The sequence below is a fragment of the Neomonachus schauinslandi genome, chromosome 11 (genome assembly GCF_002201575.2).
Source record: "Neomonachus schauinslandi chromosome 11, ASM220157v2, whole genome shotgun sequence".
Taxonomy (NCBI): Eukaryota; Metazoa; Chordata; class Mammalia; order Carnivora; family Phocidae; genus Neomonachus; species Neomonachus schauinslandi.
In genome coordinates, this window is record NC_058413.1 from 38,046,113 (window position 1) to 38,069,933 (window position 23,821).

The 23,821-nt window shown below is 47.0% G+C and overlaps 1 protein-coding gene across 3 annotated transcripts in view; it reads right to left on the reverse strand.

Annotated features, from left to right (window-relative positions):
- The window catches only part of NAV2 (neuron navigator 2), a 394,949-nt gene that overhangs the window by 215,369 nt on the left and 155,759 nt on the right, over window positions 1–23,821 (reverse strand). For 2 of the 3 annotated variants that reach the window (XM_044919653.1, XM_044919654.1), the window contains exons 5-6: window positions 12,735–12,999; window positions 218–387 (exon numbers count right to left, since the gene is read on the reverse strand). In XM_044919653.1, the coding sequence (XP_044775588.1) occupies window positions 218–387; window positions 12,735–12,999 (435 nt within the window). Of the gene's footprint in view, window positions 1–217; window positions 388–9,456; window positions 9,526–12,734; window positions 13,000–23,821 lie in introns of all 3 variants that reach the window. The other variant, XM_044919651.1, reaches the window with a different exon arrangement.

Sequence of the window (23,821 nt, forward strand, 5' to 3'; positions counted from 1 at the left end):
GAAACAAATACAGGTATTCCTGCTAGCAACTATGAACATATTTCCCCCACTTTATTAATGCCTCTGCTAACAAAGTTCCTGCCAGCCAAGTATATCCTGTGGCCCATGCCCACCATCCTATTTGCACCCCGCTCCCAACTCTGACCAAACTCACCCAAAGCAACTGGATCTGCTGTAAAGGAAGATGCCAAAAAGGACCATCAAGAAGTTGACTTACCTTTCTCGTGGCTGCTTGGTGGTGGTGGTGGTGGAAGTGGGGAAGTGACTGGTTTGGACTTGTCATAGTTGTTAAAGCTCTGGCTGCGTCGGTTGTTAGCAGTTGCTGACCCTCCACGTGTTTTGGCTTCGCTGCCTGCAGCAGATATCCTTGCGGTAGGACCCGGAAGCCTAAAATGCAAAAGCAACAGAATAATGATTCAGTCTCAGGAGAACAGCCGTGTCTCAGAAGAAGGAACTGCAACCATGCAGGAGGTAAAGGAAACCATTCAAGACATTGGGTCTGTGGAGGTTTGCCAATCAAAAGATTTAGTGGAACCACTACAAACAACTAGGCTACTAATGACCCCAGCAAAGTCCAACAGCAAAACTTGAGTTTTCCTTTGAGCAAAGAGAAATTCGGAAGTAAAACTAAATAAATATGTTTGCTGATCAAAAATATAAAGTCCATCTTCCTTTTTTTCTTGGATGAGTAATTTTACTTTTTTTTTTTTCTTTTTTTAAAAGATTTTATTTATTTGACAGAGAGAGACACAGCAAGAGAGGGAACACAAGCAGGGAGCCCGATGTGGGGCTCGATCCCAGAATTCTGGGATCATGACCTGAGCCAGATGCCCAACGACTGAGCCACCCAGGCGCCCCTAATTTTACTTTTCAATAGGGCCAAACCATGTCAACTCTAATTCTATAAAGTGTGGAACATAAAGGCCAATTAAGACTCTAAGCTTTTTGGGGGGCCTGGATGGCTCAGTCATTACGTGTCTGTCTTCAGCTCGGGTCATGATCCCAGGGTCCTGGGATCGAGCCCCGCATCAGGCTCCCTCCTCGGCGGGTGTCTCCTTCTCCCTCTCCCACTCTCCCTGCTTGTGTTCCTGCTCTTGCTATCTCTCTCTCTGTCAAATACATAAATATTAAAAAAAAAAAAAGACTCTAAGCTTTTTTACCTTACTATGTGTGCATCTCTTTTGGTAGGTATTAATATGGTGTTTGTCATAATCTGGGGTTGTTGTGTCAAGAAAATGATGTAATTTATAATGGTCAGAAAGAGACCTGCTAGCACTCAGAACCCAATACAACTACAATGAAAAAACTTATGGCCTGGATGAAAACATGTGTTGAAACATACATTTTCCTTCAACACCTGACAACTTGTCTCCATAGGCATTACTTAGAGGCTAAAGCTCAGCTTCTCTGCACAGTAGATGGATAAAATCATACGTTCTTTCTGTAGAACCAGCAGGAAACTATTAACCTAAAGACAAACATACACTTTCTCTTTAAGTAAAGTAACTCAGTTGGGGTGGTTTGGGAAATAAAATTAGCAGACATCTTTGTAATATGTCTAAAGATATTATGGCCTCCTCCCCCAAGAGTTAAGGGTAAGACTCCCCAGATCAGGAACTTTGGTTCAGAGACTACTAAGCAGGCTGTTTCTAATCATTAAAAGTTTAAAGATGAATAAATAATGAGATAGTTATATATCTCAGCTAAAACCCACTTAACTGTTTAAAAACCACTGGAACTTCCTCTGACTAGCATTAGATCTAGTGATAAGTCTGAACTTTCAACTCATAAAGCTTTAAACTTTCTCTCCCCATGCAAATCTGTGAGCACCAAAGAGGTCTGCAGTCTGGAAGCATTTTACATATAGGCAGGCAATCACTTTAAACTTTTTCTTGCTGGCTGAGCAAGAAAGATGGTTTGTAGAGTAAACAGAGAACATGAGCTGGTGTGAGAGCACTGTAAAATTTATACAGTTAAGAAGAAGGTGGCCCAATTCCCTGACTGGGAACTAGGAGAGAAGGAAGGGGGTGAGTTCTCCCCCCCAAGTGGCAGAGGCAAGTGCACTTTCCACTGCACTAGGAGGATTCGCCCCTCTGTTAATTTACCCCATCTTGTTTGGAGAAAATATTCACCCCATAAAGACAGACACAGAGTGGGCTACAAAACCAGCAGTGCCAGGGTGTATATTTAGGTACCAGATGTGGCCAGCACAACTGAATAAGGAGGTCTAGCAATGGGATCTTGGTACCTCTTGGTTCTGCTTTGAATACAAACAGCATCCAGCAAGCCCTCCAAGTCATTTTTAGCGGAGTACTCCCAGCTAATGGTAAAGCTTCTGCAGGGGCAGACATGGAGTCCTTTGGGCTGGACTCCTTTAACCCAGCCTTAGTCTACAGGAGTCTTCATGCCCACAGACAGGCCTGGAAAAGGATTATAGACTTGTTCCCAGATGATATCACAGCAACTGTATGAAGTGGCACAGGGTAAAAGGTCGTAGCATTTTACTTCAGTAGGGAATTTGCAAGGAGTAGGGAAGCAAAAAGCAACAAGAAGGGAAAAGATACATTCCTTTCAGAGCTGCTGAAGACCTCCCACTGCCCTGACCCAGGGCTGGACCACAGACTTTTCAGGGCAGTCGGGGGCTTTATAGAAAGAAGATTGGTCAAAGCGTCGGATGGGATGAGTACAACCTCGAACTGCATAGGCTGATTAAAAATATAAAGTTCATCTTCCTTTTTCTCTTGGATGAGTAGTGTGGGATAATGGATAAAATATGGGCTTTTTCCATACACATGACACTGGACCAGTATTATAATCTAAGATTCATGTTCCATATCAGATAACTTTGGAATAATAATCAACTACCCAATAGGATAGTTGCTCATTTGGAACGGGGCTTAATGTCTGGCCTATTCTAAGTACTCAATGCATGTGAGTTCCCCTTCCCATCCTCTCTGCTGAGCATAAATTCATAAATGACTTCGGCATTGTAATAAAGGAAACAGGCTTTGGTACCAAAAAGAATCAAACAAATAATGAAGGAAATTGAGGATCTAGATGTAAGTATCAGAAGACAGCAGACAAAAATCAACATATAAAAGTCTGAGATCTACATTTTCAAAGAGGCAAGCCAGGCTTTGGCAGACGGTGCTCATTCCCCTAAGAAACATTCCAGAAGAGAAACTGCTTCATCCAAGTACCTGTGACTGAGACCTTATACTTAGGGTACCTCTGAGCCATCCGTAGGCCCCAATCCCCAGAGTGAAACATTCTGGTCTTGGATCAACTAAGACAGTTCTGGTTTCCCCATGGGTGGTCATCATCAGATTCTCTACACTGAGTCAGGACCTAGAGGTGCACCTTTGATGGGAGCGGCATAGCCTTCAAGTGGCTGCAGGGTTGTGCAAAGTTTCCTAGGACATGGAGAAGGAATTCTTGAAGGCCTTGAAGGCAGCTGACATGAAAAAGAATGTGAGCCGGGGGCTTAGGGTCTGTGTTACTGTGAACTAGGGGATACTCTGCTTTTCCACTCTAACTCTGCTCCCAGCCTCCCTAACGAATGCCTCATTGCTGGAGGGCAGGACAACGTCCAGATTCATACTGTGGCATACAAGGCCCTCTCTACTCTGGCCCTGCCTGCTTCTTTAGCCTTGTTTCCTCCCAGCCTGGACTTTCTTTTTTAAACTTTCTCCATGTATCCATGTATTTCTGCATGTATCCCCTAGTTCACATGCAAATCTGTGAGCACCAAAGAGGTCTGCAGTCTGGAAGCATTTTAGGCATCAAAAGCCACCCCAAAGTTCAAGCCAATTCATGTCACCTTCTACTCCCATCACTGTTAAACCCTAGTTAGGACAGCTCCTTGAACTTGACCAAATGGAAAGACTGGGTGGAGACCAAGTAATTTCTTCCAAGTTTCAGAGGGTGTCTAGGACAACACAATGCTTTAAAACTTGGGTTCTGGGGCGCCTGGGTGGCTCAGTTGGTTAAGCATCTGCCTTCGGCTCAGGTCATGATCCCAGGGTCCTGGGATCGAGCCCCGCATCGGGCTCCCTGCTCAGCGGGGAGCCTGCTTCTCCCTCTCCCTCTGCCGCTCCCCCTGCTTGTGCTCTCTCTCTCAAATAAATAAATAAAATCTTAAAAAAAAAACAACAACTTGGGTTTTTTTGTGAATGGGCTTGAATAGTTGCTTGCTCCAAAGCAAGAAGCCCCCCACCATCTCTCTGAAATTTTCAGCAAAGTCCGCCTCACATACAAAGGCCATGAATGAATGTGTGGTGGGTAGGAAGTAAGGAAAAAGGCCTGTTTGGATCCACCCATGAGGGAACCAAAATATTCTTTGGGATAGGGAGTCAATCCTCCCGAATTAATTCAGAATGAATTAGAAGATTTCAAATGTAGCATTTCAAAGACAAAGATGACCTTGAGGACCTAAGGTACATGAGCAATTGTGGAGAAGGCACCGGATTTTCTGCAAATTGAAGAAGAGTTTTCTATGGCCTGAATGATTATGTTCCCCCACCCCAAATTCCTATGTGGAAATCTTAATGCCCAGTGTGATGGCATTAGGAGGTGGGGCCTTTGGGAGGTGATTAGGTCATTACACAGAACCCTCGTGAATGACGTTAACACCCTTATAAAAGATGGTGCAGAATGCTAGGTAGCCCCTTCCACCCTATGAGGACAGAGTGAGAAGTCAGCCATCTGCCCAGAACCCGACTAGGCTGGCATCCTGATCATGGACTTCCAGCTTCAAGAAATGTGAGCAATAAATTTCTGTTGTTTCAGTCACTAAGTCTGTGGTATTTTACTATGGCAGCCCAAAAAGAGTGAGGCAGGGTTCTAGTTCAATCTCATCTAGATCTTAAGGGGCTGATTGATCCCAGATGACATCTAAATTACACATGTATTGATAAAAGCATATGCAAAGGTCAGAAGTAATTCAAAGAAGAAAAATGATCATCTTGGAAGTTGGTGGGATGGCCAGGGAAGGTTCTAAATAGATGTGACCCCAGAGCAAGATGTGGCATGTGGAACGGAAATGCGAGTGGAGGGCAAGAGGGTCCGGAGTCATGGTGAGAGGCATATATCTCCTGCAGAGGAAGGAAGCGCTGGTGTGTGCTGGGGAGTGGGGAACAGGCTGGGAGGAAACAAGGCTAGAGAAGCAGGCAGGGCCAGAGCAGAGAGGGCCTTGTATGCCACAGTATGAATCTGGACGTTGTCCTGCCCTCCAGCAATGAGGCATTCGTTAGGGAGGCTGGGAGCAGAGTTAGAGTGGAAAAGCAGAGTATCCCCTAGTTCACAGTAACACAGACCCTAAGCCCCCGGCTCACATTCTCAAGTTCATTACTGTTAACATCCTTGTGCATCCCAAGAACTTCTATCAAGTCCCAGCCTGGAAACAGCTGCTGCCTGCACATTAGCATCCGTCTCTGCAAAGAGTTGGGTCTTGGTCATGTGGAACAGGGGGCGGGGGTCGGGGCATGTCAAGTCAACCCTGCATCATTTATGGTGCCAGAAAGTTCCAAGGACTCCTCTGCAAGAACAGCTCTACTTCTCAAGTCATTCCAAGTCATTCCATGTTCCAAACATAGTTACAAAATGACAGAGGACACAGACGGGTTCTTCGAAACATACATGTGTTGCTTTTCAAAAAAAAAAAAAAAAAAAAAGTAAGTTTAAAGGAAGTGGTGTAAAAAAGAGGCAGGAGAGAAATCCTGCCGCTGTTGGAGCCATGGTGGATTTCTTCAACATGTGCAGAGCCAAGCAGGCAGGGCAGTAAATGGTCATTCTTGGCACATAACCTGTGACTAGATCCTAGCTCCATGTGCTGAGCGCACTGATGGGAAGAAAGCCGTTCTTCCCTGCAAAGCTACTTGAAACTCGGGGAGAAGGTGGGTGCACACGCTTGGGACCTCAGGTGGAAGGTGTTGTGATCAGAGATTTTTTTTGCCAGAGGAGACCATTAAATGCTAAACCTCTCATCTCATAGCCTCTGCTTTTCAGCAGTTGGACAAAGAGGACAGAAATATTAGCCCCACCGCTTCCTCTCCGCAAGATGGTTGTGTAGGTCAACTCTGTAGGTCTTTGCTAGAGGTGGCCTGGTGGCCCCAGCTGGCCCAGATCAACCCCAAACACCAACATCACTGTCCCTGCTAGTTATGGTGCGCTCATTATGGACCAGACCGGAGAGGACTTTACTTGATCCACATAACACTCTGAATGTGGCAGTAAGGAAACATGGGCTCCTGGCAAATAAGTAATTAGCCCAGGCGACGTGGTGAGGGGTGAAGAGGGGCTTTCACTAGGTTTGACTAGCTGCACTCATAGCCACCATGCTTCTGCGCATCTGCAGATGGAATATGCCTACCAACCTGGGAGCCGCCAGGGTTGCCAAGGGACAATAGTTGTAGTCGAAGGCAGAAGTTCATGCAAACCCTTCACCCCTGTGATGATGCCCCCTATAAGCCTCTTCCCCGCATCCAGACTCAAGGGTGAGGCTTCCCACCCTGTTGGGTATCTCTGGTGCCTATCGAGATGTTGGGCTCTGGCCAGTGTTGCATCAATGTTTGTACTTGAATAAGATCGATTTCCAGAGCTCTGGGAGAAGTGCCTTACTCCGTCAGCAGGGGTAAGTCTATTTCTTCTGGCAGCTAACTTTACTGTTACATTTGGTGATGCCTGGATTAGCTAAAATGCTTATCAGAATTGTGCGCAAGGCTGGGGGTGGGAAAGGGAGGGGGGCAGGAAAGCGCAAAGAAGAGTATTAGGCAAATAATGAAACAAACAAAAATGTATCCAAAAGAAACTCTAGGTGGGGGATGTGACCCTGAAAGAAAGCCACACCTTGGCTTTCCATCAGCTTGGAAGCCCTGTACCCAGCACACCCTGGGGGAGAGGCAGACATGGCCTCACCCTTCAGTCCTTCCGCTCTTCCCACTGCCTCCTTCCATCATCCGGGGACTGATAACAAATCATGCTTGGGATGGGCATGTGCCTCAAGCAGATATTTTCCCAGCAAGCGCCTGTTTGTTTTATCTTCTAGAATGGAGCACATCGTGGGAACAAACACTAGACTTCAGGTTCCCTCCAAGCTCACTCTCCTCCTTTCCTTTTGTCCGTGAAAGTATTTCAATCTACAGTGGAACTGGAGGATAGGAAATGGAGAATCTCATGCACATGCCCTCAGAAGAACGGCATGTAAGAATGGAGAGGCTGATGACCCATCAATGTCTGATTTACGGAATATAGAAACTTATCTCCTGACCATGCACATTTGCCAAGAATCCCTCTCCATCCTCAAACCAATGAAATTACTGCTTGGACTCTGGCTGAACCCTCACATGCCCCCTTGCACTGTGGTCCATCATTATAACACGCCCCAAACCCTCAATAGACTCACTTTTTTCTTGCTCTGGCATGCATTTCCCAAATTACAATTCCTCTGCTATTCCCAAATAAACTCAATTTGAGTTTGGTAATTTCAGCTTACCTCAGTTTACATCCTTATTTAGGTTGACACCTATATAGGGACATCTGCACAATGCTCGAAAACTGGGAACCCCGTTTGCCAGGGCAGTCCGTGTCTGAGTTGGACCCTGTGTTATTTTTCAGGAAAAGCGGGCACTCTCTAGCGTGGTGTTATGAACTGCATGTTTATGTCCTCCCTGCCCCCGCCCCAATTCATGTGTCATAACCCTAATCCCCAGATGATGGTATCTGGAAATGGGGCTTAGGGGAGAGACTTAGGTCATGAGGTTAAAGACCTCACAGTGGGATTAGTGCCTTATAACAAGAGAAGGATGGGGCTTGCATCCTCTCTCACTGCTCTCCATGTGAGGACACAGCAAGAACACAGTCATCCGGAAACCAGGAACAGGGTCCTCATTAGAACCCGACTGAGCTGGCATCTTGACCTTGGACTTCCCAGCCTCCAGAACCGTAAGGAAAACATTTCTGTTGTTTAAGTCACCCAGTTTATGGTGATTTGTTCTAGCAGCCCAAACTGACAGAGACACAGGGTTATGAGAAGCACTGATGAATGTGGGTTCCCTCCTGTCCCCCGGAACCAAGTCTGGGTAATATGTGGACTTGTTCTAGAGAGAGGCAACTGCCCTGTGGCTCCTCCCCAACAGCCAGGCAGATCCCGAGTTGGGTCTCCCTATGTGTAACCTTTTAGAAAAGATAAAGAAAGCTTTGGCTAGAAAAGGCACCTAGAGCTTGACAGAGTGGGGCAGCAGGCTGACGTTCAGTACGTATTTGTCACATGAATACAGATACAAATGTGGTGTGGGCCTCCCTTTAGCGTTAAGTGAGAATTCAATGAGAAGTAAATGAAGCGATTTCACCCCAGCATCGGGTTCTGTTGGGATGCTGCAAGGGGAGGCAAAAGACCGAGAGTAATGGTTGAAATCTTAGATTTTTAAAAGCAGCCTCGACAACCCCTTAAGTACCAGATTTCAAGGGGGAGGAAGAGAGGAGGAGTGTAAGACAGTGCTTAAGGTGAGGGTTCTGGAGTTAGATCACCTGGGCTCAAATCCTGGATTTTTCCACTTTCTGTGTCACCTTGGGTAACTTACCTAACTTCCTCGATTTTAGTTTTCTCATCTGTAAAATGGGGATAATAACATGACCTGCTGCATGAAGACTGATGTGAGGATTAAATAAGAGAATGCATTCAAATTGGAGCATAACGAACATTCAGTAAATGTTAGTTCTTGCTACTTTTAAAAGAACAGTAGATCGCAAAGATGTGACCTGCATTTTCCATACCCTGGGATGGGTCCTCATAGGAGGCAGTAGATGACAAACTCTGTGTCAAGAGAACTAGTTAGTGAGCAAGGCTGGTTTTTATTTGTAGGTAACTGAGGCAATCCCTCCAAGGTACAAAAGAGCATCCAGAAACAAAAATGAGACATAGCTGCCTTGTGGCCTTGTCTCCTCTGACCATTTGGATTCATTCATGCTTCAGGTCTTTATAATTCAAAAGAAAACCAATGCCACGTTAGTAATTTTAGCAATAACGGCAACAATAAAAAGCACCACACACACAAAGGAGATGCAGGCAAGGTGGGATCAGGGTCAGGCCACAGCAGGGAGCCAAACGCATCATAAAACCACTATAAAATCCACCAAGAAACTTACCTCTCCCTAAATCAGAAAGGATTTTGATGACCGAGCAATCAAAGCCCAAATCAATGAAATGCAGAAGCAGTATGGACATCTTCACCTCACATACACTCTGACACACACATACACACTCCTTTTCAATGACTCCTCCCCCACCCAGACACTCTCAAAACTTTCCAACATTGGGTCATCAGCCAAAGCATGTTTGGTTTTCTCAAACTGCAAACATGAAACGGGGAGAGGGACCAAAAGGAAACTTAGCCAGAGCAAAGGGATCAATGAGTTGGGTTGAAACCATGCTTTGCAGGACACAGAGAAAAATCTAACCTAGAAATCTTTTTCTGACCCAGAGTGAAGCGGATGATTTTGCTTTGAGATGAGTCCTTGGATGATGCACTGCATGATGGGAAAGAAAAAAAGTGGAAGAGATGAGTGAGGGGAGAGAAGATACGTTAGACACACACATGACTAACAGGAGTCTATGATAACGGGGAGGCGCCTGGCTTGGTTGGTTCTAACAGAAGGACTAAAACCTGGTGTTCGGGGCTTGCGCCAGCATTTCACACTGATGATCAAGGATCTAAACCATTACCTTTGGGACTCTGGTTACCAAAGACAAAATGTGGGATAGAAATACAATGGAACTAAGCCAGTGATGCCATTTTACTATTCTTAAATTTACAGCCAGAGTGTAAGCATGGGATATTAGATCCCTAGAACCTGAGAATAAGATTGTCCTTCAGAAGTAAAATTAGAAAGGATCAGTATATAATGTGGGAAACCAGTCATCTGCCGAAGTAACCCAATCTGGGCCAGATAAAGAATGAGGGAGGACATACAGCCACACCAAAGGCCAATCCATGTCACCACAGTACAGAGTCAGGAGGCCATGATGGTAGGAATCGCTCTGGAATAAATGGATCTAAAAACCTGGCTTAAGTAAGTTTGACTCTTCTCTAGGTAAAGCACCTGTTTTTTCTTACTGGGAGATGGGTGTCCTGACTGGAACATCTGGTTCTCTTAAGAAAACACACGCCTACCATGGAAATGGGTGCCTCGAGCTAGCATAGCTGAGTGACACAAGCCCAGTATTACTCAACGCATGTTCCTGGGAATCCTATATGCAGTGAGAAGCCCTATGAAGTAAGTTCTGCGGCTCAGTTTGAGGAATGCTTTCTACGGCCTCTTCTGAAGACTCACAGCACATACGTGTTCTTCTCTCAGGCTCCCTCATCTCAATAAATAGCACCATTTACCACTGCTCACGCCAGGAATCTAGGCTTTATCTGTGATGCTCTCCCTCACTCCAGCCAGTCGATCTACTCACAGTCCTGTTGGCTCAACCTGGTGAAGTGGTCCATCAACAAATCTGCTCCAGCCCTTGGCCCAAGCCACAGTCATCTGGAGGACCACAAAAGCCTCTTACCTGGGGTCCTTCCTTCCATCTCTACACCTTCATAGTCTTATTATCCAGAAGGGGGCTAAGAAGATTTTTTTTTGAAACCATAAATCAAGTCTCTCTCCTGCTCAAGACACCCCAGCAGCTTCCTGTTACCTATAAAATGAAATGCAAACTCTTCACCCAGTTTAGCTAGCACACTGTGACTGGACCCCAGGGCCACGGCACTAGGCACCTCCAGGGACCACCAGTCATACTGTCTTCCAGGTAGACAGAGGCTTTGCTTACAGGTACCTTACCATTTTCCAACTCCCCTCACCCACTGAACTCCAGCCACACCAGCCTTCTTTCTGGTCCTCCAACCTGCCAAGCTTACTCTTATACCACAGGGCCTTTGCACCAGCTGCAACCGCTGGCTGATCTATTCTACACCTAAACTTTGCGTGGCTTGCTCCAGGTCATTCCTATCTCCGCTCTGGTGTCACGTCCCCAGAGAGAATTTCCTATCAGTCCAACCTAAGTTATCAACCTAATCCTTCTGAATCCCATCATCTTACTATAATACCAGTATGTGATAGTTCTCTTCCCTATTTGCCTGCCTCCTCCAGGAAAATACAAAGAGTGGGCACACTGGTGGTCTCATTCATCCGTGAACCCCAAGTGCCTAGAACAGTGCCTGGCACATGGAAGGCATTCAAACACTAACTAAATAAATGAATGCATTTTTGGCAGATTCAAGGACCCAAGTAGACCTGTAATAACAGTTCTAACAACTCAACCCAGATTATTTACCAACTTTTCCCCCTATGGAACTCTTCCCCTACAAGTTACCATCCAGGGAATAAGCACTCTGTAGAATACAGCGTGGGAAATGATATCCTGGTCATTCAATCACCTAGGGCCATCAGGGGCCTCTGATCAGAGAATGGCTCGCACGCAGGTGCTTCTTCAGGTCAGGGTGCAGAGGCTCGCTGCCCGGCTGTCTGTTCCTCATTACTAGTCCAGGCATTTCTGCTAGCCTACAAATTTCCATAATGTCAATTGGATATAATGAGATAATTAATTAGGGCATCTGGTTTACAGCACACCCGTCACTGCTGGTTTTAACACCATCACAAATGGGAAGTAGCACTTCTCAGGGGAAGGAAGAAGCTGTAACCATCTATAAGGCACCTGTTTTGTCTGGACTGTTTTGTGCTTTGTCCAATTACAATGGGCTTCTGAGGGTACGAACGTGTGCGAGAAGCCCTGTGATTATTAACACTGGTGCTTTGGGGGACTGGAAAGGAAAAGCCATTACTCTTTAGCACATATTAAGTGAAATCAAGCAATCACCTTAATTAGTGACGTTTAGATGATTTGGTAACTAAAGGTTTACAGCTTCAAGCAACAATTATTGTGGACTTTTCTTTAGAATTTTACTACGAGTCAAATGCTTTCTAGCTCCTGATCCCCTCCCTTTCCCTCCACCCATTAAAATGAATGTTCTACAAGGCGATCTTCTGCAGAGTCGTTGAGGGATGCAACTATTCCCATTATAACACAGTAGATGGTAACTACCCTGGCGCTCTGCATGCTTATCATTCCACGCCGAGAGCCCCACTGGCAGGCATCAGCCCCTCTGCGAGTGTCAGCAACATTGAAGCTCTAATCCCACAAAACGGAGGACCATGGCTGAGGCCACTATCAACCCTCCAAGGCTAACAAAACCCAGTCCCCGGTCCTCTCATGGAAGGTGGCTGCTCCCTTCCTTGCTAAGCATTTCCCGTCTTTCTTCTGTGCTCCTGATATTCCTCTTCTGGTGAAGCAGAGGCATCCACGGCAGAACTTTCACCTCCACTAAGTAGAATGACTCAACGCATAGAACACCGAGTGCCCAGCTTATAGGCAAAACACGGCAAAACCAGGCTGGAGTCTATTTTCGGGGCTGTTTAGTGCATAATAGGCCAGCATCAAGGCAAGAGTAGTTAGTCAGCTCTGGCTGCCGGCCATTCTGACCTGTAAAGCACACATCTCCGCGAGGCACTGGAGGCAGCCCCGCTGCATCCATTTCAAGGCCATGCTAACCGCCCCCCTTCCCCACTACCAGAAGCCCTCAGCACTGCAGAGGCCCAAACCAGAACACACTGGGCCTCGGCTACGGCTGGGCCCGGCGTGGAGGATGCCCCGTGAACCACGGAATTACCAGTCGGCGAGGCGCCCCCACCTGGACTGCATCTCAGCTTGTGCTTTTGACTGCTGATGTGGCACCGGCTGCAGAGGCTGGCCCGGGGCTTGGGGGGCGGCGGGCACCTGCTGCTGAGGAGCGCCAGCCTGGCACTGGGAGGGGGCCGCGGCCGCCTGGGCCCCGGCGGGCGGCGGCGGCGGCGGCGCGGACAGGTGCTGCCTCTGGGGCTGCTGCTGTTGCTGCTTGTAGCGGGAGAGGCTGAAGAAGAGGCCCAGGATGGCCTTGAGGTTGCCGTTCCGGATTTCTGCAAGACAGTGAGGAGATTCTTTTAGACAAGGAGCCCCAGCTCGGGGGCCCATTCTTGCTCGTGAGCTTCATCTCTCTAGGACCGGACGCAGTTCCTGAACACCTCCCTGCGACCACAGTCAGTGGACGGCGGGGCGTCGGCCACAGAGAAATTCGCGGCTTCTCCGCCACCGGTGTTAGGGCGGATACATGAGGCAAGCTGCAGCCGGATGTCTGGCGAGAGCCGGGAGGAAACTCTCAGCAAGGACGCGACCAAAAAAAGTCAGACTCCCGAGCAAGACCGTGCTTGTTCTCAGGCAAAGCAAGCAATCCGGGACAGAGGTGCACTCCGGCGCCGGGCGGCGGAGGGGGAGCCTCACCGGTCTCCACTTGGCAGCGGAGTCCACGCTCTGTGCCTCCAGCCGCTTTGTGCATATGCCAAGGGGCTCCTACTCAACTCCGAAATCCTCACTTTGCTCTGCCCAACCATCCTTCCCTCAAACACGTGGCTCTGTGTCTCCCTTGTCTACTAAATCACTAATTTGGGATGGGTGTGGGGATCGGCTATAGGACTTGCTTTCATAAAGAACTCACACAAAAATTCTGTATTAAAAACAAAAAATGAGAACAGAGTGGGGGGTAAGAAAATTTTTATTCCAAACAGAATTTTTTAGGTGTTAAATGCATTTGCCTCAAGGCATGCATAAAAAGCTGCCGAGAAGGAATAAAATATTTATTCACAGGCAGAGGCTATGGATCGAGGGTGTTGCTCCTTGGGGAATCTTCCTTTTATGTTCTTTTAACACCAGATTCAAAGGCCGGGGCCTGAACCGATCCTGAGGGTGAAGGAATAGGGCCACCCAGCCTGAGGGACAGGAAGAAGGAATCTTGGGGGCTCCCTCTACTTTGCTTCCACCTGAAGCTGAATTTCCTTCTCTCAACTGGCTACGGGATCAGAAGGAATGGGATGGAGGAAGGGGAGCAACTCCTGTGTGCGAAATGCACACGTCCTGGTTATCCCCAGGTCGGGAAGAGACTTCGGATATAGGAGCAAGAGTTTCCTGCAGGACCCATTACCGGGCAGAGGGTATGAATGGGGTCCTTTCAGAAACAAGCCCCATTCCCTGCATGCCTGCCGGTGTCCTGGGCGTGATCTGACTAGGCCAGCCTGAATGACGGCCAGGCCCTGAAGAAACGCAGATCACAACTGACAACACAAATGTGGGTTCCAGTCTGTACTCCAGCACATGCTTGCTCTGCAACTCTGGGTAAGTCACTTGATCTCTCTGGGCCTCACTGGCAATATTGACACAGCTTCCCCATCATACAACGTTATCCTGCAGATCCAGTAAGAGCCTATCTGTGAAAGCACACCGTGAACAGTGAAGGCCTTCCCTGCTCTTCGTTACAAATAACCATAGCCCCCAGACTCCTGTATGAGATTCCCATACGGTCCAGGTTCGTGCCTTAGAAATGGTTTTTACTGCAATCATCTTATGACTTATCATGCAAACCATGATGCTTCTGAGAGTGAAAGGGGTGAGCTTTTAATTAAGCCAGGTGGTCAGGTGTGAGCTAGGACTGGCCCAGACAAAGGAGGATGCTTATTAACCATCTTGGGCAATATGGAGAGCAGAGAAAGCCTCAAAGTGCTGGCTGAGGCCCCCAGTTTCTGGAGGTAGTAGGTCAGCTTTAACCCTTCAGCTCTCCTTCCTTCTCCAGCCTACGGAAACCAAAAAAGCAGCACACACACCCCTGTGGCTTGTTCTGTGTCTGCTTCTAAATGTTCTTACAAGCACATCAGGGTCACAGAATGGGAGGTTTGGATGGGATGTCATGAAGTGACATGCCCGTAGTCACCCAGTTGGGCACTGGTGGGAGTTGGGGACAGAATCAAAAGCTGGCATGCAGGTTTGCACCTGTTAAGGAACTTGGGAAACCATTTCCCCCTCAAAATTGAAGTCACGGGAGGGAGAAAGTAGAGCTAATCATGGGGATTGGCGAAATCTATGTAAGATTTATTTTTAGTGCCTTTGATAGTTTTCAGGTTATACTGTTTATAAGAACAAGGACTACTACTAATTAGTATGTATCAGGTTAAGCTCTTGATGAGCATGGTCTCATTCGATCTCTACAACCTGGGAAGTGAGTATTAATGTCCCTTTTTCAAAGAAAAACAGCAGCGCAGGACAGTTTTATGACCTCTCCAAGGGAATACATGACAGAGCTGGGATTTGGGATTTGAATCTAGGTTTTTCCATCTCAAAGCCCGGTCTCCCCACACTGTGTAACTTGGTTTTACTTGTCTACCCATCACGTGTGGTAAATTTAAAAGCACAACCAGATGATGTTTTATTTATTAAGCTAGCTTGTGGGCATATAAGTAGTCTTTATTCTTCTGTAAGTATTCTATGATTATGGAATGTTTGGCACATTCCATAATACATTTTCTGGAACCACGTAAGAACAACAAAAAAGGGAGGAACTAAAAATTCAGCACACCCAGGGGTGGATGGGTTGTCCCCTGCAAGAGGCAGGCATGTCCACATCAGCACCTCCTGGCAGGCCAGCCCAAGTCAGGGCAAACAGAAACAGCTTTGTCCTATTCTCTACCCACCATGGTTGGTGAGTCCCTTACTGTTCATAACTCAGCACCAGTCCCTAAAACATCGTTTTCTCTGTCAAAGAGCACAGTCTTCCCACACATATACTACTTCTTAGCAGGTAGTATTTTTAGTATAAAGATCACTGACTTTTTGAACCAGAAGGACCGGGGTTTGAATCTCGACAGTTCATCACTTATAGACTGAATTTTCAGAAGACTCAACCTCTCGGGGCCTCCGTTTTCTTCTTTAAAATGGGCATATGCCAAACTGCACCTTTCCCACAGGCTTGTTATGAGAAATTAAGTGAATGTTGAATGAGAAAATGAGTGCAAAGCACCCAGGACACTGCCTGATTCTACTTTCCATTTTGGTTCAGAAAATATGGCCACTCTACCTACAGTCTCCTCAGAACTCACCACAGGGCTCTGCCCTTAAAGGAAGACTAAGAAGCTGTCCATTCTCCCTGCTCCTCCCCCTGCTCATGCTGCAGTCACAGGCATCTAGAAGGATATTAATCAGGAATGATCTCATATTAGACAAAAGTCAATGGTGAGCTTCTGATTTGGGTTTTTTTGTTTGTTTGTTTGAGAGAGAGAGAGCACGTGCGCACATGCGCGTGCTGGGACGGGGGAAGGCAGAGGGAGAGAGAATCTCAGGCAGACTCTCCATGCCCAGCATGGAGCCTGACACAGGGCTTGAACTCATGACCCTAAGATCACAACCTGAGCCAAAATCAAGAGTTGGGACACTAAACCACCCAGGTGCCCCCCGTTTCTTTTTTAAACAGCTTTACCCAAGTGTAATTTGCACCCAGAAAACTAAGCGTATAATGATTTTCAGTCAATTCAGTAAATTGTAATCTTAGACTATTTCCCTCACCCTAAGTAGAGTCCTCATGCTCATCTGCAGTCAGTCCCCAAACCGATTCCCAGGCAATATGGAATCTGCTTTCTATTTCTACAAGGTGTGTCTCTTCTGGACATTTCCTGTAAGTGGAACCATGTAATATATAGTCTTTTGCATGTGGCTTCTTTCACGCAGCAGGTTTTTAGGGTGGCCCATGTTAGAGCATTTATTGTTAATTTGTTTCTCTGTGTTGCTGAGTAATACCCCATTGTATGGATACACCGCATCTTGTGCATCCACTCCCCAGGTGGTGGACATCTGGACTGTTTAATTTTCTTTGCAGAGCACAAAAACTGGAGAGTGGTAGATGCTCTGGTTGGGGTTGGAAGCCACACAGTTTATGCCACGGGTGGTCTACAACAGACAGGACCCAAAATAGCTAAAACTGTATTCTTTCCACATTTCCAAGAGGCATGTGTCTGTGTTCCACGAGGCCTGGTAAGCGGGCAGCACCGACAGACTAACAACAAAATCAATCGGCCCACAAGAATGTTTCCTTCATGACATTTCCCAAGGTTTGGAAAAACAGTATCATTTTATGCCCAATCAACTATCCTTACTCTTGAGTTCTAGAAAAAGAAAAAAAAAGAAAAACAAAAAACAAAACAATGCAGACCTAGCTAGAACGGACACTACCTGGCTGGTATCTACACCTGCCTGAGAACCCTGACTGCATTTCTCTGCTTGTGGCCACGCCCATGTCCCATGAACATGCTACAGAGGCCATTTTTCAATTTCCATTAGAATTCAGTATTGCCGGGACTCTTAATTCCCTCGGGTTCTGACTGATTTCTTTGCTCCCCCTGGCTGGTACGAATGTGCACAGATGCTGTATGGGATGCTGGGCATGAAGGATAGGAAAAACAGAGTTCTTTTCTTTCAGCATTACTTAAGAGAAACCTCAGGTCTGGTTTACTAAGGCATAAACACTGGAGTAATCTAATACAAAGAAATCTGCTTTGTAAGGAAGAAGGGACCGGGAGCCAGCTCAGACCAGACTGCAGAGTCAGAATTCCTATCCGGTTCCCTTAACCCACAGCGCTGTCCGGCTCCCCCGGCGGATTCGGGACTGTGGATTCTGTGGCATTGTTCCTCCAGATGAGCCATCTGCATAACCTACATTCAGCACAGCACTTTCCACCCCATTCCCGCAGCCCTACTGGGTCCTGCTCACCACGCCAGTCAAAGGCTGGACCCATGGGGGAAGTGGGACAGATGAGGGGGTGAGAGAGCCTACAGGGCCCCCTCTGGAGAGTAATAGAATCAGGTCCACTCACTGCCAAACAGGTGATGTGGGTAGGAGGAAATGGAAATAATCCACCAGCTGCTTTTCTCCTAATGATCCAGAAAGACCTTCTGCTCTCTGGCTCAGAATAAAAGAGGAACAAGCTCAGCATCTAGGTTTCTGGCCAAACCAGGTCTGAGCTCATCAAGTCAGCAACCAACTTCACTCCAAAAGCATATACTCCTTCCTGGAGGCACCTGGAAGGATCTTCCTTGTCTCTGTCCCCCGCAGTCCTCAAGGTTGATAAAGAGCTGGTCTTCGCTCCTGTCATACTACCTATGTCTCCTCTTCTGTCCAGATTTCCCACTACCTTCCTTTCCTGTCTGGTGAATGCCGATTTATCCTGTCAAACCCCGCAGAAACACCGCTGCCTCTGTCAAGCCCCCTGACTGCCCCAGGCAAAGCTAGTCACTGCCTCTCTTTGTCACCACTGTGTACATACCAGTAGCCCAGCTCTCTTATTAACGGAAACTAAAGCTAATTTTGTACGACTGATACTATGCCTGGTCTACAGGATGTGCCCAGCAAATGTTTGCTGAACTAAATAGGCTATGCCTCACCCCCCAGACCTTCACTTCTCCATTACAGGAGGATGGGCTCAGGGCCAGGTGTTCTCGAAACTCCCAAGGATAAAAGCCATCCTTCCTCACGGGACAGGTTTACAGATGGTTGTGACTGGTGGAGTGTGTGCTGGGGAGGGGTCTTGAAAATCACCCAGGTTAGGGTGAGGCCCAAGCTCCCATGACACCGGATGGGTCCAACCGTCTGGAACACAAGAGGGTTGGAAGGCCTAATCCAGGGGAAGTGTCCCAAACCAGGAGAGTCTCCATGGGGCTCCCCTGGGCCCGCAGCCTCTACCCTGGAACAAAGGCTCTCTGTGGTCCTCCATCGGGCAGGTTGGGGCAGGGCACGATCTGCTGCAATGTCTCAATGACAGGTGCATACACCCTCCACCCTCCCGGGGTTCCAAACCCTGCTTTAGTCACTGGAAAAGGGCGGAGAAGTACCTATGGGGCTTTCCAACCACTGATGTTTTTCATCAGAGGAGGAGCCTCAGGGCACTCAATCATCTTCAAAAGGAAAACAAAAAGCATTAAAACTACATTATTTTTTTAAACACAATGATGCTTTTCTAGTAATTATGCAGGTGGTTAGAAGTGTGAGGAGTGGGGAGTGGCAGAAAATACCAGGCCTCTGAAACAGATATGAGCAACTTAGCCATGGCTGACCTTGTGGGCCTCCCTTTTCCCTTGTGGGACTTAATATCTCTGGGCCTTGGTTTCCTCCTCTGTATGATGGGGATAATACGAATACCGATCTCAAAGGGTTGGGGGGATTAAATAAGATACAAAACATGTACAGCACTTAGTTCGTGACTGATACATGGGTTCTCCATAAATGGCTTCTATTTCTACAATTTAACAGTATGTCAAATGAGAGGTTTCTTGTAACCCTGAAATTGAATAAAGTGAATAAAGCCCATTTGAGGATAAAAGTCTCTAAGTATCTTTCCTCTGTAAGCTCAAGGAGTTGACAAAAGTTGGGGCCAGTCACCTTCCCACAAGACTGCACTAGTCCAGAATCCGTCCTACCACTGAACACCATCATCATCCCCCAACCTCAAAAGTCAAGGTGAGAAGATCTAGAGGACTCTTTCTGCCATCTTTCTGGACCACTGTAATGGGATTTCCCACGAATTCCACATGAATGTCCTGGAAGATGCTCTCAAGAGCATTAACAATGTTGAAAAGAGAGGCAAACGCCAGGTTCTTAGTAGACCCTGCTCCAGAGGTGCACTCTCTCAAAGGTCATGCTTCAAAAAATGATCCTCCAGTTTCTGACTGTGATGATGAAGCACGGTTACATTGGCGAATTTGAAATCACTGATGGTCACAGAGCTAGGAAAATTGTTGCGAACCTCAGGTGCAGGTTAAACAAGTGTGGAGTGATGAGCCCCAGATGTGATGTGTAACTCAAAGATTTAGAAAAAATGGCAGAATAATCTGCTCCTGTCCACCAGTCTGGTTTCATTGTATGGACAAACTCAGCTGGCATCATGGACCATGAAGAAGCAAGGTGAAGATACACAGGAGGGAAAATCCTGGGATTTCTTTTCTAGGGATGTAATACACATGTGCAAATAAAATACCTCAATGGACAAAAGAGCAAAAAAACAACAGAAGATCTAGATGAGAAACTGTCACAGAGTGGGGGAGGGTGGTAATGTCTGATGATCACAGAGACTGGATATTTCCTCCCCTCATCAAGGAAAAGAAGGTGAGGTCCTTGCGCTCCTTGAAGACAAAGGAGTAGAGGCGCCAAGAGAATCACTCCAAGTCGGGTGCTGGCATTCCAGTCCCTGGTTGGACATCCACGTAGCATGGACTTGGCAGATCTGCCTCTTGGCCACCTAAGTCTGGGAGGAAAGAGCTAGAGAGAAACTGTATGGTGGGGGCTTCCAGGTGACAGAAGGACTGTTCTACCTACTCCAAGTGGAAGATGGAGCCCACACATTCCTGCCAGTGTATAATGCAGGGATGAGGAGACTGAGGTCTACGGTCTCACTAGGACCACCTTATGTGGGGACTACGAGGGGCCTGAATTGGGGGGACTGGATATAAATGTTACCCACTGAGGGCGACCCAGAATTGCTGGACAATCTCATGAAAGACTACTAACGTCCTGGGAGCAGCATGGGAGCAAGTCCGTGGTCCGGAGGGCATGCAGAGATTGTCACTTGGGGACAGCAATAATTATGGGTCCCTAAGAAGAGGGCAGCAACTTCACCAGCAGCAGAATTTGCCTGCTCTATCAGCCCCAGTCCTAGAGGCTCAGGCAAAGGAAGGAGGGGAGGGGAAGAAGTCATTAGGCCCCCATCTCTCTTCAATCTTCTTCGTTTTTTTGGTTTTTTTTTTTTTTGAAAGAGAGAGTGAGTGTGTATGTGGGATGGGGGTGGTGGTGGAGGGTGGAGGGGACGGGCAGAGAAATGCGGGGCTCAATCTCACAACTTTGTGATCATGACCTTGAGCCGAAAGAAGAGTCGGATGTTTAACTGACTGAGCCACCCAGCCGCCTCCTTCCTTCAATCTTCTAAAGCCACTTGCTCTGGGGCATGTGGGTGAAAAAGAGCTTTGAGCAGAATTTGAAAGTGAAGTTTAAAAAGAAACAAGACCAAAACTAAAAGACAACCTATGGAATGGGAAAAGATCTTTGCAAATGTCTTATCAGATAAAGGATTGGTATCCAAAATCTATAAAGAACTGATCGAACTCAACACCCAAAAACCACAAAATCCAGTCAAGAAATGGACAGAAGACATGAACAGACATTTCTTCAAAGAAGACATCCAAATGGCCAACAGACTCTTGAAAAAAATCCTTAACATCACTTGGCCTCAGGGAAATACAAACCAAAACCACAATGAGATACCACCTCACACCAGTCAGAATGGCTAAAATTAACAAGTCAGGAAATGACAGATGTTGGGGAGGATGTGGAGAAAGGGGAACCCTCTTACATTGTTGGTGAGAATGCAAACTGGTATAGCCACTCTGGAAAACAATATGGAGGTTCCTCGAAGAGTTAAAAATAGAAAGACCCTATGACCCAGCAATTGCACTACTAGGTATTTATTCAAAGGATACAAACATAGTGATTCAAAGGGGCACCTGCACCCCAATATTTAGGGCAGCAATGTCCACAGTAGCCAAACTATGGAAAGAGCCCAGGTGTCCGTCAATAGATGAATGGATAAAGAAGATGTGGTATGTATATATGATATATATATACACCATATATATATAATGGAATATTACTCAGCCACCAAAATAATGAAATCTTGCCATTTTAGTGATGTAGATGGAACTAGAGGGTATTATGCTAAGTGAAAAAGTCAGTCAGAGAAAGACAAATACCATATGATTTCACTCATGTGGAATTTAAGAAACAAAACAAATGAACATAGGGGAAGGGAAGGAAAGATAAAATAAGATAAAAACAGAGAGGGAGGCAAACCATAAGAGACTCTTAACTCTAGGAAACAAACAGGGTTGCTGGAGGGGAGGTCGGTGGGGAGGATGGGATGAATCACTAAATTCTACCCCTGAAATTAATAATACACTATATGTTAATTGAATTTAAATTTAAAAAAAAACAACACAAGACCATCATAAGCATTAACATAAAACTGTTCAATAACGAACCATGACTGACGAGTTATGTATTCTGGCCAAGATATCAGAAAGTGGGTCTCGACTCAGCAGGAAAAATGGGGATGGGGGGTTGGAGGCAGTTACTGAAACCACCATGAAGCCACTTCACAGGTATGCCCCAATGACAGACACCTCAACACACTGGTTCAGCGGGCTCTTCGATGCTCAGAGACCCCCAAGGGCCACATCCTAACACAGACACGGCTGGAGCTGAGTGTCTGCATGATTGATAGGCCTCTGTGGGCTGCATGACATCTTCTGAGACGGTGTTCTGGCCAATGAAGTTCTAAATCCTTCCTGGTTTCTTTCACCTGTAGGTGACATGCCTTGATTTTATCCATCTGCTGTCCCAAAAGACACCACGAACACGTGCTCTGAAATCACACAGACCTGGGTTCAGCTCTGGTTCTGCCACTCACTAGCTACAGGCTTTGAGGATGTCACTCGTAACCTCTTTAAGCCAAGCTTTTGTCATCTGTAAATTCAGGCTATTATAAATTCCCACTTCAGCTGTGGATGCTGGAGCTGCTTCACATAAAAGCCCTTTTACTTATTATTCAACAAGTAGTTACTGAATAATCTATGCCTTAAGGTATAAAGAGGATGGGGTAGGTGCTGGGGGACAAACGAGGCAGAAGGCAGGACAATGCGTAGACGGCAGAGTGGCCAGGTGTCACCTCCAGGCCATGTGGGATGAAGCTGAGCTACATAGAGTCCACATCCCCTAGAGCCCTTTCTGCTGAGCACGACTCTGTGCAAGTTCCTGCTGATGCTCTGCTGGTGGGCACAGGCCTGGCGCCCAACTACTTCCAGAAACCAGGAGGAGCCTGTGCCTGCCACCCACCAGCCAGCACAATGACGCTCTACCAGAAGGAAATGATGTTCCTTGGAATGGGAATTTGCATCTCCCCACCCATCCTTGGAAGCCCCACACCAACCCCCACCATGCCCCAGCAAGGTGCGTTCCGTAGGTCATTCAGCCCAGATCTCATCCCCATGGCGGAGGGCCCATCCCTCAGGGCAAAGAGATCCTCCAAGGACCCCCCTCTCAGAGCAGGGGTTAGGGCTGACCAGCCGACAGCAGCCATGGAGACCTCCCGAAGCACTGTGTCCACCCCTGGGACAGGCCCAGCATATGAGAGGTCGCGTTCAGACACGACATGACACGACACACCCACGAGGCATCAATAGTAGCCACCCGCCCCTAATACTGTTCACACAGCCAGGAAAACCAAGCTTTCACCGCGTAGCAGGACAAAGGCAAGGAACAGGCCCCCAGCAGACCACATGTGCAAACTTACCTGTTCCACTGGGCTGTTACCTTCCTCACTGTCCCCCCTCCTCTCCACCCTGACCACCGGAGTCGATGCTAATAGGCATCTTTTCAACAAGCAACCTTGCTCGGGAAAGGTGGTGTCATCTGAGGCCCAAACCGCTTTACCTGTTCTGGGAAAACTGGAGGCAGGTGCAGCCTAATGAGTCTGGGAGGCTGCCGGGGTCTGTGGCAGCTTCTGAGCTGGTATTTACAAACAGGAGAGAGCGCAAAAGATTCCAGGGTGAGACGTTGCCTGAGGCGGCTGAGAATTCGGACCAGCCGTCTCCAGACCAATACTTAATTGAATAGCAAACCACCAGCACACGCTAATGTGCTAATTAGCCACCCAATTGGAGTTAATTAAAAACTAATCAGGATGTCAAAATGTAGCCTCTCATTAATGTATCACGTGTTTTCTTGTTTCTTTTTTTGAGCTAGGAAAAGTGCTGCTTCTTTTAAGAAAAGTAAGAAATAAGGATTCGGCATTTTTCCCTGGGAACGGTACAGTTTAAATATGT